General features: G+C 26.8%; 1 protein-coding gene across 6 annotated transcripts in view; it reads left to right on the top strand.

Annotated features, from left to right (window-relative positions):
* The window catches only part of LOC142326076 (uncharacterized), a 291,623-nt gene that overhangs the window by 187,105 nt on the left and 89,538 nt on the right, over positions 1–14,980 (top strand). The window contains exons 5-6 of one of the 6 annotated variants that reach the window (XM_075368205.1): positions 205–393; positions 5,018–7,486. The exons of 4 other annotated variants lie outside the window; for them this stretch is intronic. In XM_075368205.1, coding sequence (XP_075224320.1) covers positions 205–393; positions 5,018–6,016 — 1,188 coding nt within the window. In that variant the 3' untranslated portion in view covers positions 6,017–7,486. Of the gene's footprint in view, positions 1–204; positions 394–5,017; positions 7,487–14,980 lie in introns of those variants that run through there. One more of the 6 variants, XM_075368207.1, reaches the window with a different exon arrangement.

Raw genomic sequence — 14,980 nt, 5'->3', positions numbered from 1 at the left:
TAGAATTTGTTTTTTCTTTGAGTAATGTTTTTATAATGGAAAGAAAGAGGAAAGTGAATTTTAAGGGCGTAACATCATCTTCGTTTAGTTTCTAATATGCATCTGAGCAATATAATTCAAATTCAGGTAATTTATATCATGAAGTAGAAACTGAAAAAAAATTTAATAGTGAAAATAATACATAGTATTGTGGATATGTTTAAGGTGAAGAACGAGTTATTGAATTCAAGTGGAGAATCTGAAGGAAACAATAATAGAAGTCGTATAAATGAAGGAATTATATTGAGAAATATATTAACACAAACTAATGGTGGAAAAAAATGGAAGTGTGATGTTTGTAATGAATCATTTTTAACATCAAAACGTCTTGGAAGGCATAAAACAAATGTTCATGTGAGTGAATTATATTATCAGAGTTGTAATGTATCTGGTAAATTATTTAAAAGTTATCAAGCTTTTTGAGTTACATATTTGATGAACAAATATGATGCAGGGAAACATTTTTGGGTGTTATTTTCACTGAAAAGTTCAGGAATAAAATTTTTGTTCATACTGATTGTGCAATGTCACGGAAAATCAGTGTTAGTTGTTTAAACTAAATTTTCATTTACTGATTTTGATTGATGAAGTTAATTCTAATCGAAAGGTTATGTTATTTGCTTATGATTTTTTGGTAAAAGAACTATAAATGCTGAATTATATGAAATTTTTGCATAACTAGTTGTTTAAATATACATGCAATATTTGTTGAAAAATACATGTAGGTTTTTTAAAAAAGAATCCATTAATATTTATTATCACTTCATATAGAAAGCATGTTCTGTACGCAATGGTTCATTTAAAGATTGCTGATCTCCATGATGAACCCTCTAGACAAAGGCATCATGGCCTTTCATCTGGAAGTTTCAAGTTCAAATTCCAGTTGAGCTTTGCATTTTCCTTTTGCGCAAAATTTCCATTCCACATTTCTACTCATAACTTTTAGCTTATGCGGTGAATTCATTTAACAAAAAAAAAAAAACTACTATTAATTTTAAAATTATTTACTAATAAAAAATTAATGTAAACTAACATTAAAAAGTAATGTATATTTTACAGTTTTCAAGATCAAGTTCATTTTAAGAGTATATCTAAACTACTTTTAGAAATGAGCTCATATCATTTTCAATGGCCTGAAAATCACGTTACCATTAGATTTATTAATGTTTAAGGTATACTAATGCATAATTTATCTAGAAATAAAAAAAGCAATAAGAAAGATACAGAAAATTTTGTGTATACATATGAGTACACAGTGATAACCATTGTAGCTACATTATGGTTGATTTTTCAACCTATTTTTTTATTTAGAACTAGTGATATTAAACTTTTTTTCTATTGTACTTAAAAGTTTAACAGATTTTTTTTTCATTGTTAAGATTTTCTAAGCACACGTTAAGTATACAGTAGATTGTTAGATACGTAAAAGAAATTTTCAGCTTAATCTGAACTGGTCTTCCATAAATTAGCAAATTATTAATGGAAACATAAAAAAACCATTTACAAGCAGTTATAAGTGTAAAACGTATGATACACAGTAATTCCTTATATTACATTTAATCAGTCTATTTAATTTAAAAGGCATAGAATAAACTCAAATAAATATAAAACTCATATCATATTTACGCTTAAATATATTTATATATATTCATTCCTTCTTTAATTAAAAGTGCTGTGGATAATCTTAATATTAAATTAGTTATCCCAAATTTCTAGCATGTGTTTTATTGTGTTAGGATAGTAAAAGACTAGATCCCTCCTATTACAATGCCATGTCTGTGTAATGTGTTTCATGTGTTATTTTAAGAATCTATCTCAAAATTTAAATTTATTGTAGTAAATAAGGCTTCATAAATTTGATCAAATTAATAAAGAGATTTTCAGTGTTTCATAGAGAGACATAAAGTTAAAAGTTTTTTTTTAAATTATTACTTCATGAACGGTTTATTGTTCCTCCTGTGTAATTTAACTGCTATACTACCAAAAAGATTCATGCAGTCAAATTGAAGTTCATAAAAGAAAATAGTGCTTTCATTTAAAATGAATGTTTTCCACAATCTTTATTTAGACAAAATTTATTTAAAGAAATAAAAAATATAACCTTAAGAAAAAGAAATGTAAACATGATTTTCCATCCATTCTTTGCACATTCAATATCTTAACATTTATGAATATTTTAATTCAAGAAATCTAGGCAATATAAATGACATGGAATATATATATTTTTTTTTTACTTTATGTAATACTACTTCCAAAGGAGTTTCTTTGTTGTATATATTGATTACAGTTTTTCTACAGATTTAGCTTGTGATTGATGAATTTTGGGCGAAAATGCAAGTTCCACTACAAGTTGCTTTTTTATACACATAAATATTTCATTAGGTACATCATCACTTATTCTTTTAGCAATTATTACTTTTATTATTATTTCATATAGGTCCTGCATACATGAACACTGAAAGCATCTTTATACAAGTTTAATGATTATTTTTTTAATTCAGTGAAATTTCATAGATACTCTGAACACTGACATCTAATAATAATAATAATAATAATAAATAGGTATTAATTACCAAACCTTACTCAGATGCACATGATTGACTTTTGTAAAAAAAAAGTTTCTTTTTCCTCATTTTTTATCTGATTATTCACATTTTCTTGGTAAAGATTGTATAGTTTTTTAGTTATAAAATGTAAAAAATCTGCAGATTATTGCAATTTAATAAAGACTTTATTTTAGTTTTTATATAATTCAATGGATTAATGACAATGGAATTTACCGATGTATTTATCATGTAATTTTTTTTCATTCTGTATATTATTCTCTAGAACAACCTCTAATTTCATCACTGTTCTCTTTAAATCTACAGGGTTCACTGTAATAGCATTAGTACATAATTACTGCACTCTTTTTAGTTACAGTATTCATTATTCTAAAAGTAGTAAAATTTAGGTATGCTATGATTAGATATGCAGGGATCAGGGATTGGCTTTTTTCATACAACAATGTCAAAAGATAGTTTCTATAGAGTGGACATTTTTGATGCAATCATCAATATCAGACCTGCTAAAAGAAGAGGACAAATTTGATCTAACTTCAGAAGTGATATTAACTTTGACAGATATTACATATTCATTTGCAAATTGAATGAACAAAATATTTTAACAATATTATCATTGAAACAAACAGAGCTGTTAAAAATATATTACACTCATCGATTTAGTGAATATATAAAATAAGAAAAAAAGTGTTTACTGAAATTATTAGTTATTATCCAAGTAATAGATAATAATTTCCTACATTTCTAGTGTTGAAGTAAAACATTATTGACCATCCTAATTTTGATGTTTCAACTCCATAAATTTGTCGTTTTAATGTACCTGTTGCTAAGTGTGTAGAATAAACATTTTAAAAAACAAAATTCATAGATTTTTGTATTTCTATTTAAATTTGATTAAGACAGATGAATAAATAAACCGAAAATAGATTTTAAAATGGTGTGTTGTATTAAAATAGTTTCATGTGTTGTAAGTGTGTGTAAGGTAAACAGTATGAAATATAACTGAAAGTCTAGGAATTAATCATGTAACTGTCCACTTCTTCTAAATGTACCGTGGCATTTCTTCCTCTTTTTATGAGGTAATGATTTATAAGACTGAAGTATAAATATTAATATTATGAAGTTTAAGTATTAAACATTAAGATCTTAGGGTCCTTCATTATCTATGAAATATGCTCATAAACTATTATCTATTATTTTTGTCTTATGTTATTAAACAATAGGATAGTAGCTGATGTATAGATTCTTATAAAAAATCAGAATTTTCCTCAAGGCTGAAAATAGAATCTTCAAATGTCTTTTTAAACTGACAGATATTTTTATAACGTTATCTTCTAACCAGTTATTTTTATCATTATTTCTATTATCCAAAGATTTAAATTAGTGAATTAAGTGATAAAAAGTAGAAAATAATCTTGAAACTATATTTTAAAATCTTTGAATGAAAGCTCTACTGTTTTTATAAATGTGCGGTTTATATTATTGCATACATCATAAGTAATATTCTATCTGTTAAGGCACGATGGCTTTTGTGAATTATGTCCTCCTGTTTCTTTTATGTGTACAGTTATTTTTTTTATTATTTATAGACTTAAAGGGCAGTTGTCACACAGTATTCATTGAATAAATTGTGCAGTGACTTTGTTTATGTATATTCTATTTTCCACTTATTGAATTTTATTGAGATATTTTATTCCACATTGTTTTTATCAAGGATTAATTAATTAAAAGTAATATTAATAAATGAAATATTATTCATTCATTAATTTTGAATTGATTGTTAGATAATTTAGAATGATTTGAAATTTTTAATTGAAGGAAATAGTTTTAAATTGAAGTGTATCATTCAACCATAAAGCCAAAAATATAACCAAAACTAAAAAAATAAGTTTTGAGGTGATAACTGATATCTCTTTGTAATTTTTGATAAATGGAATTGTAACAATAATGCAATGGAAAGAAATGCAAAAATTTCAATCATAAATAATAAGGTATTTCTTGTTTCTTTGTTTTAGAAATGTAAAAGAAACCTACCTTCCTTATTACAAAAAATCTCCATTTTATCTATACATTTTAACAAATAGACAATTACTTCTTTTGTACAATAGTTAAATTTTAATGCTTACAAATAATTTAAATATGGATGTATTAGGATCTGTGCTATTTTTCCTTTGAGTTTTACTTCATTGTTATTAATTGTACTTTATGACTGAAAACTAAATTCAGTTCTTTGTTTTCTCTGTCACTGTCGTAAATAATATCATTATAACACTTTTTATCACTTGATGTACAGCATTGAAATAAGATAAAATTACAAATTTTTATTTTTAACTGTGACTTTTTTATTCCAAATTAGTGAATTTTTACTATAGTTTAAATTACTAAAAGTAATTTGTAATGTTGTGGGTATGTTTAAGGTGAAGAATGAGGTATCGCATAGATTTCACAGCACTCAAGAGTATATAATCGATAGTTCAACATTTGGGGATGAAAATGTAGTGTTAAGAGTTGTAAACAAAGTTAAGAAATCAAATTCAGTGAAGGAATGGAAATGTGAAGTTTGTGGAACATCAGTTAATTCATATATATTATTTAGGAAACATAGAGCTACTCATGTTAATCGTACTTGTAAAATCTGTGATAAGACATTTACAAAATTATACCTTCTAAAATGTCACATTTCTAAGGTTCATTCATTAGACCAGGATTATCATGGTTGTAAAATTTGTGGTAAATTATTAAAGAATGAACTAATGCTTAAAAAACATATGTTTAATTTACACTCTGAACAAGATAAAAAAATATTCAGCTGCAACATTTGTAATAAAAGGTTTTCTTCTAAATCATACCTTAAAAGACATAAAGAAACAATTCATACTCAGATCAATACAGTGTTGTGTAAAGTGTGTGGTAAAGTGTTTAAATCAGAGGTTTCTGTAAAGTCACACATGAAATACTTTCATATGAAATCATATAATTTGTGCTATATTTGTGGTAAAGTCGTCAGATGTGTAGATTCCCATGTACGATTAGTGCATACAGAAAGTACTAATGAGTGCTTAAAATGCGATGTCTGTGGAAAATCATATAAAAATGATAGACTGCTGAAAGTACACAAAAACAATGTTCATTATAAGACAGAAAGAAATCATGTGTGTGAGATTTGTGGAGCTTCATTTAAAACTAGCAATGTATTATCAAACCATCTAATAGTGCATAGTGATGAAAGAAATTTTAAGTGTGAAATATGTAATAGAACTTTCAAATGTGAAACAGTTTTAAAAACACATAAACGTGTACACAGTGATTATAGACCTTATTATTGTAATATCTGTGGTGAATCATTTAAATGGAAGAATAGTTATGATAAACATTTCAGTACTTGTTCTGAAAATGTTACTGAAGTTCATAAATAATGTTATATGTTTTTAGTTTTTTTTAATGTTGTAAAGAATTAATTCAGTTAATCAACTAAATGAAATCACTTCTCTAAAACAATGTTCATCTGCACTCAGGCATATATATTAAAAACAGGATTATATTACAGTTTCTTTTTTAAACTGTAGTTACATATTTGAAAATATAATTAATTTTTAGTTATTAAATAGGTAACATCACCAAAATATAATTATTGTAATATAAGCATTTGATTTCATAATCCTGTTTGTTAATCTTAAATTTTTTTACTAGGATTTTACTGCATGTTTATCTTATATAACAATGTGTATCAGAGAGTCCCAGCATTACACGATAAAGATCTCAGTCCCAGGTTAGAGTTTTTTACCACCAGCAAATAAACAAAATTATTGGATAGGGTTATTGGTTGATCTGCTCCCAACTAACTACATAAATTTTAAAGATTCAGTAAATCGAATACATCTACAACCTAAGCACAGTTGTAAAGGATGATCTATTTCAAACTCATAGAACGCCACCCCATGGAAGAAGGATAAAAAATAATTGAAAGGGATGGATGAAAAAGGGGTGATTTACTCAAAGAGGAGGCAATCTTCAAAGCCTCCTCTGAGCAGGGGATATCCATCCAGTCAACAGTTCCTCAGAATGTAAATTTATTTTTACCTTGAAAACAGTACACTGTTAAATATTTTTTATTCTACTAAATTTGTGTTTTCAACAAATTGTTTTTTTTCTGGATATTACAGCTAAGTTGATGCTCAGTCAATAGCTGAGACCTAACTCTTGCCTATCTCCAGAAATGTATGATATGTAGAAATACTCACCTAAACTAAAACTTTCAGTAAGAATTCTGTCTGAAAAATTTGAAGGTGGAGTAATTACCACATCCAAATAAGTCTCTTATGCAACATCTTAATTTGCTTGTAATGTTTAGTTCTATTCAACTTATGTGCTTCATGATCTAGTTATATTGAATTCTTCACTCCTCATATCTCATCTCTTGACTTGTAATAATCGTTATTTTACATCATTCATATATTTTTTTTACAATTCCTGTAAGTTAAAACTGAAATGGCAATAGTTACATAAAATCTTCTTTATACTCTGTATATTTTTATAAATATAGACATGTTTCAGCTATTCCAAAGTATCTGTATCTACCTTAATGGTATCACCAAAACAGATACAGTCAAGATGATAGTAAAACGTATAAAAATATAATGGTTTTGTTAGATACTTAAAATTTTCATCATATAAAATTTCTAACATTTGTATACTCTTAGATGTCAGAGAAGCATAAGAAATTGTTATATTAATAACAATATTATGTATAGCTATTTTAAACAAATCTGTATAAGTAGAATATATGCTGATAATGTAGGATTCGTATGTAAGAAACTGCATTAGATGCAGTGCCTTACACTGATTATTACACATGATTAATTTTTCATAAATGATCTGCAATTTAATTTAAGGAATTTCTAGATATTGTAAAAAATTAAATACTGTTTAAATATTTATAGTATAGTGTAGTAGATTAATTAAATAAAATGATTATCATATTTTTGAGCATGTTTGAGTTGTTTCTGTATTTTTCCAAAACAATTATCACAAATAATCAGTTTATTATTTTTATGAGATTGTAAATTGGTCTTCAGTAGAATGGTAGACTAATGCCAGTACAATGCTACTGTCAAAAACAAACTGGATGTCTGTTTGTGAATAGTATTTTATCAAATATAAGGATATCAAGCAAATTTTATCTATTTTAAGTTTGAAAAGGCATGTCTAATAAACAGGTTCTGATAGTTCACTGAAATTGAACATATTTGGGTAGTAGTTTCTTTTGTTTGGTAACTGCTCATGATTCTTATCATGGGCTTTATTGCCTACATCATTTGCATTTTGTGTACCAGTTACATAACCTGTAGTAATGCTTCTGTGCATAAACATTGTGGACAATACTGTTGAGTCTCTGCTTCTGTTGTTACTAGGCAGATTTAGCTATTTTTTTTATAAGTGTATAATGCTTTTGATTTTTGAATTATGATTTCCAGATATTTGTGATAAATAATTATAATGATAATTTGTGAAAAATTTGGTTTTTAAAGTAAATTTTTCCATGTATCCATGTTTTTTCTTCAATAATATGATTTTAAAATATAATTAGGTTATGATTCCTTATAGTAAAAAAAATCTTATGTGGGTACTACCATGACTTCCTTGTAGGTCTGTTAAATTACATATACACATTTTTACTGCACTTCATTTAAACTTATTTCATTTGAAAATGAGATACGATCCTCCAATTTTTTAATAAAAGTGGACAGTTACACAGTTGCTAAAATATTAGTTTTTATTAATATCAAATATTTATAAAATTTATTAATTCAGCAATCTTACCTGAAATATTAGGTTAGAGTAAAAGTCCCTTGATTTCTCTTTTAATAAATTTTTTACCAAATAATTCAATAATAAAAATTGATTATTATACACCATAAGGTCAAAATTAATATTTGTAACCAGTAAACAGGAGTTCACTAAACGGAATAGTTTAATTATTATTTACTTTTATTTATATGACACACCAGAAATCTGTGCATATTATGCACAAGTGAAAAAAAATTTCAACAATCACTTTAAATTGAACATAATTAAAAAATGTATTTTATTTTTTTTGTCAAATAATTAAATAAAATGATGTTTTTAAAAATAGATATACAATTTTTATAAGAATTTGCTAAGAAAATCCAAAAATAATACAATTATAAATGATAATTTTTAATTAATATTAAATATCAGATGTTTCACGAACTCTATTGCATATTTACATATGTAATAATTCCTATTAAATTACACATTCACATTTTTAAAAGTACATAAAATTTTACTTCACTAATTTCTGATTTGTTTTTATTGTTATTGAACAATTATTTAATGTAAATTTTTTTTTACAATCACGGGTTAATAATTATTATTAATAAATCAATATATTTAATTTAAAAAAGAAAAAATTTTTTTTTTGTCTTCAGTCATTTGACTGGTTTGATACAGCTCTCCAAGATTCCCTATCTAGTGCTAGTCGTTTCATTTCAGTATACCCCCTACATCCTACATCCCTAACAATTTGTTTTACATATTCCAAATGTAGCCTGCCTGCACAATTTTTTCCTTCTATCTGTCCCTCTAGTATTAAAGGATGCCTGTATATTCCAGGATGCCTTAATATGTGGCCTATAAGTCTGTCTCTTCTTTTAACTATATTTTTCCAAATGCTTCTTTCTTCATCAATTTGCCACAATACCACTTCATTTGTCACTTTATCCAACCTACCATTCTTCTATAGCACGACATTTCAAAAGCTTCTAATCTTTTCGTCTCAGGTACTCTGATCGTCCAAGTTTCACTTCCATATTAAGCTACGCTCCAAACATATACTTTCAAAATCTTTTCCTGACATTTAAATTAGTTTTTGATGTAAACAAATTGTATTTCTGACCGAAGGCTTGTTTTGCCTGTGCTATTCGGCATTTTATATCGCTCCTGCTTCATCCATCTTTAGTAATTCTTCTTCCCAAATAACAAAATTCTTCTACCTTCATAATCTTTTCTCTTCCTATTTTTACATTCAGTGGGTCCATTTTCATTATTTCTACTAAATTTCATTACTTTCGTTTTGTTCTTGTTTATTTTCATGCGGTAGTTCTTGCGTAGGACTTCATCCATGCCATTCATTATTCCTTCTAAATCCTTTTTACTCTCAGCTTGAATTACTATATCATTAGCAAATCGAAGCATCTTTATCTTTGCACGTTGTGCTGTTACTCCGGATCTAAATTATTCTTTAACATCATTAACTGCTAGTTCTATGTAAAGATTAAAAAGTAACAGAGATAGGGAACATCCTTGTCAGACTCCCTTTCTTATTACGGCTTCTTTCTTATGTTCCTCAATTATTACTGTTGCTGTTTGGTTCCTGTAAATGTTAGCAATTGTTCTTCTATCATTGTATTCGAACCCTAATTTTTTTAAAATGCTGAACATTTTATTCCAGTTTACGTTATTAAATGCCTTTTCTAGGTCTATAAATGCCAAGTATGTTGGTTTGTTTTTCTTTAATCTTCCTTCTACTATTAATCTGAGGCCTAAAATTTCTTCCCTTATTCCTATACTTTTCCTGAAGCCAAATTGGTCTTCTCCTAACACTTCTTCCACTTTCCTCTCAATTCTTCTGTACAGAATTCTAGTTAAGATTTTTGATGTTTGACTATTTAAGATATTGTTCTGTATTCTTCATATTTATCTGTTCCTGCTTTTTTTTGGTGTCATGACTATAACACTTTTTGAAGTCTGATGGAACTTCCCCTTTTTCGTAAATATTACACACCAGTTTGTATAATCTGTCAATCGCTTCCTCACCTGCGCAGTAAAAAAATGTTAAAAAAAATAAATTTAAAAAATAAAAAAGGAGATGAAGACTGATTTGAACAGGTGTGCCTTCCCCTTATAGATCCAAATATTTCATCAATTCAAATTTCATTTGGGTATAACTCTGGAATTAATGAAAATAAGTACCACTTATGATATATCACTGAAAACCTCTCAATGAGGGCTTATTACTAAAGTTAAGAAAAAGTCCAAAATCCAATTTTTTGGGGGATTTTGGACACTTTTGGTTCAGTCAATTGCAATCAAGAGGAGGAGGTGGACAACTAGATGTTACAACAGTCCTAAATCCAAAATTTCAACATCCTACACCTAATCATTTTTGAGTTATGCAGGATACGTACATACATACATACATACGTACGTACAGACATCACACTGAAACTAGTCAAAATGGATTCAGAGATGGTCAAAAGGATATTTCCGTTGAAATCTGAAAACTGAAATTTTTCATGATCACAGTACTTCCTTTACTTTGTACAAGGAAGTAAAAATGATTAATATTCTGGTTGTTCCTATTGTTATTTTAATAATACCTCTGTCTTTCAATCTGGGAGTCCTGTGTTTGAATCCTGGTTAGGCTGGTTTATTTTCACTCATTGCAAATTCATCTCATCATTATCATTGTATGATTGGGTAATTATTGCAATTAGACTAATGAAATAATGCGTTAACTAAATACTTATATTTTCTTATAATATTTGTAAAGACTAGTATTTCAACAAACTGGTTTGTTAATATTGATGCTATAAATCTCTTTAATAATTTACATATGTACATTTTTATGCCATTCAGGCTGGAAATGTTTCAAAAACACCAAAAATTCATTTCTAATTTCTAATAATAACTGTAATTAGATGTATAACTGTAGTTACTGAAATTAATAAAAGTTTATTATTCTAACATATATTTTTTCTGTTAGACAACATTTAGCTAGTATTATAATCTCATGATGAGAAATAAATATATGAAAAAAAACTTTAGTTATTACTATGAAAATAAAAGTTTTATTACCTTAATAGAAAAAAGTATCTGCCTATTGAGGGCTAATAGTATTAAACACTAACTAAATGTTTTGCCAATAGGCCATACTATGGTTATTTTTTTTAATTATCAAAATTTCTCAAACAAACATTTGATCTTAGATAACATAGAGCTACAACCTCATGGTGGAGTGGTAGTATCACAGTTTTCATCCAGAAGTTTGAGGGTTCAAATCCACTTTTATAATTTCTTTTCATAACACTTTTTACATGGTAAAGAATATATAACTCATCACAAAAATTAATTAGTCTGTAATTGGGCATTAGCCTGTGGTTATCAAAATAAATGAATAAAATCCTCCATGAGTAAATTCAAGGACGTTTGACAGTAAATAACTTTACTCATTTATCTATCATTGCAGTCACTATCAAAATGTTAATTTCTGTTTATATCTACAACATGTATTATATATAAATATTACTATTATAATTAGTTAATAGAGTTGTATATTTATATATTTTAATGCTGCTCTGATGAAGGTTTTACTATAGTTTCTCATGATCCAACCAAACAATTGTTGGGGTAGTTTCTTTTTTTTATCAATGGAGTAGCACATTTATTCATTTCTGATTTTTTTCTATACTTTATATTACTATGTAATATAAAGAAGAAAGAAATGTTGAAGATGTACAAAAATGATACATTATTTAGACAGTAAATAATTTATTAAAAAAAACTGGTAAGAAATTTACCCAGAAAGCTATAAAGATTATAATACATCATCTGAAGTTTTCCTTTTTCTTTGGGTTATTGGTGTTTTTTAACCAAAGTAACTTTTTATAATATGAAGTAATGTGTGAGTGATGATTTTCAGAAAGTTATTTAGTACATTGATTTCTTTTTAGTTTCTTTTTTTAGTTTCATTGATTTCTCATTGATTTCTTTTAATGAGTCTGTATTTTCTATTGATGTGAAAGAAAAAGGAGATTGAGGTTACAATTTTATCTATCATTAATAAGTAGAACCGTGCTAATTCATCATGCTTTGTAGCTCATGGGATCCAAATTGGCAATTATAATGAATAACAGAATAAAACTATAATTTCAACTCATTATAATATTTAGCAATTCTTTGTTAAATAATTTACTGTCAAAACGATTCAGAAGATTTATTTACTTATATAATCATTTCATAAAATTAGTGGAACAAAAAATTATAACTTAAAACTAGTATTGTAAAAAAAAGAAAAGAATGTAAAATGAAGATTTTACATTCATAAACAAAGGTTATAATATATTATACAAAACTTAAATAATCAGTGTATAATATTTACTACTTATCATTTATGGAATTAGTGACCTCAAAGGGAAAACACAGAGCTGAGATTACCTTCGCTTTATATAAAAACAAAAAATACTGTAAATTATGCCTCACAGCCTTAAATTACAGTCAGTGGCTGTTCGCTTTTGATTACTAATCACAATTTATGAGATTGTATTTGGATTCACTTATTTAGTGGTCTGAAAAAAATGTGTGTACATTACTTGGCTAAAAAATAAGAACAAAAAAAAATTATTCACATTTACCATTCTTTTAAATGCAGAAACTTACTCATTGTGTTTATGTTCCATAGTGAACTGTGCCCAACATGTTATAGGTCTTAGAAGCTAACTAACAAAAATCCTGTTAAACATTTTTTTTTAAACCATTCTATTGAAATAATTACAAAATTAAAAAAAAATAAAGTTAGTACTTATTTTTGGAGAAAAGATAGTAAGCTGTTAGTTAAGGAATGTTTACGACAAGCCAGCCACTTTTCTGAGGTATTATTTTTTTAATTGTCGCTCTCTATGCCTATGCAAGCTCCTGTTCAACCAACCTCAGTGTATCATATCAGCAAAACTTCAATTTCATCTTCAGATAAAGACTAATTGTGGGCTTCAATAGCTCATCCTTTTTTCCCTAAATTGAAAATTGTAATCTTCTTCATTAGAAGTTAAACAAAATAAAAACCCTGTGTATTTTATTATAATTTATATTTTTATACATAATTTTTAAATGTTTGAATAGTAATGAAAGTGCTTTACAGTACAAAAAACTATTTTGAAATAACATGTTACAGACATATTTAAACAGAATTAAATTAATTATTATTAAAATAGCACTTGGATATATTCACTTAAATTGGATATATTCACTTGGGTAAGAAATGAAGACTACACTTTTTGATAAATTGAAAAATAATTCTGTAGTATTGTAATGATTTGTTAATATTTTGGAATAGGATATCCATTACTAACATCTACAACAATTTCAAATTATTCATCCCTCCATTCTTTACATAATTCACCCAGAATCATATCATCATCAGACTCCTTCTTCACCATGTCACTAAGTAAATAACAAAATAATATTTATGTCAGGTGTTAAATAAAATCTCTTTTCTGACTGAATTTTTTCCTACTAACACTACCTAGTTGTATTTATGAATACTGCATATAATATATTCTAAATGCTTTCAGAGGTATAATTTTATAACAGAATGGATTACAAACGTAGAAAATAGGAGATGTTATGATACATCTGTAGCATTTTTCATGAAACCACTTATAATGTAACATTGCCTTATGTCTCTGGGATGGAAAATGTTAATCATCTATAAGAAATATTCTTCAGCTGTAATCATTTCATACCATATGAATTACTGTTCTTTGATAAATTATTCTAATACAGTTATACAGTGTGTCTAATAAGAACACTGTATTACGCAAATAAATATTAATGATCATTGTCATGTGGTCTTCTGACAAGTGGGAGGCCATCACACCTTGCAATTGTTCCTGTCCTAAGCTTGTTATTTGTTTTTTTATACCGTTCATTCTTGACTTTATCTATTAGCTTCAATGTCCTCCTTCCTTTCCCTTTCCTTCCTCTTCACTCCCTTAACTATTCCCCAAAAAACTGTTCTTTTTTTATCACAAATACAAATAACTGACATAACAAATAACTGACATCGTTTTATTTTTCATCATAGTTACTTTTATTTCTAAATTATTCATCATTTGATTATAATGGTTATTTATCAAACTATAAAGTTTTATAGTGTTATAGTTTTAGTAAGTATGTAGATTATTACATACTATCATTATTTTGGGTTAGGGGACAGGAAATGAAATGAACATCATTTTTGAAATTATGTAAAATATTAAAAGTAATTTGTAATGTTATGCGTGTGTTTAGGTGAAGAATGTGATTTCAAACATATCTGATGGCTCTCAAGGATATATAATTGGTAGTTCTACATTTGTGGATAAAAATTATACTGTTGGAATTGATAACCCACGAAAGAAATTAAATTCAGTAAAGGAATGGAAATGTGAAAGATGCAGGACAGCATATGATTCATATACGTTATATAGAAAACATAAAGCTACTCATGTTGATCGTACTTGTAAAATCTGCAACAAAACATTTTCACAACTATATTTTCTTCGAAAGCATACTTCTAATGTTCATTCCATTGACCATGATTA

This window comes from Lycorma delicatula, chromosome 6 (genome assembly GCF_047948215.1).
Source record: "Lycorma delicatula isolate Av1 chromosome 6, ASM4794821v1, whole genome shotgun sequence".
In the NCBI taxonomy this organism is placed as follows: domain Eukaryota; kingdom Metazoa; phylum Arthropoda; class Insecta; order Hemiptera; family Fulgoridae; genus Lycorma; species Lycorma delicatula.
This window is presented reverse-complemented; position numbering and strand designations above follow the sequence as displayed.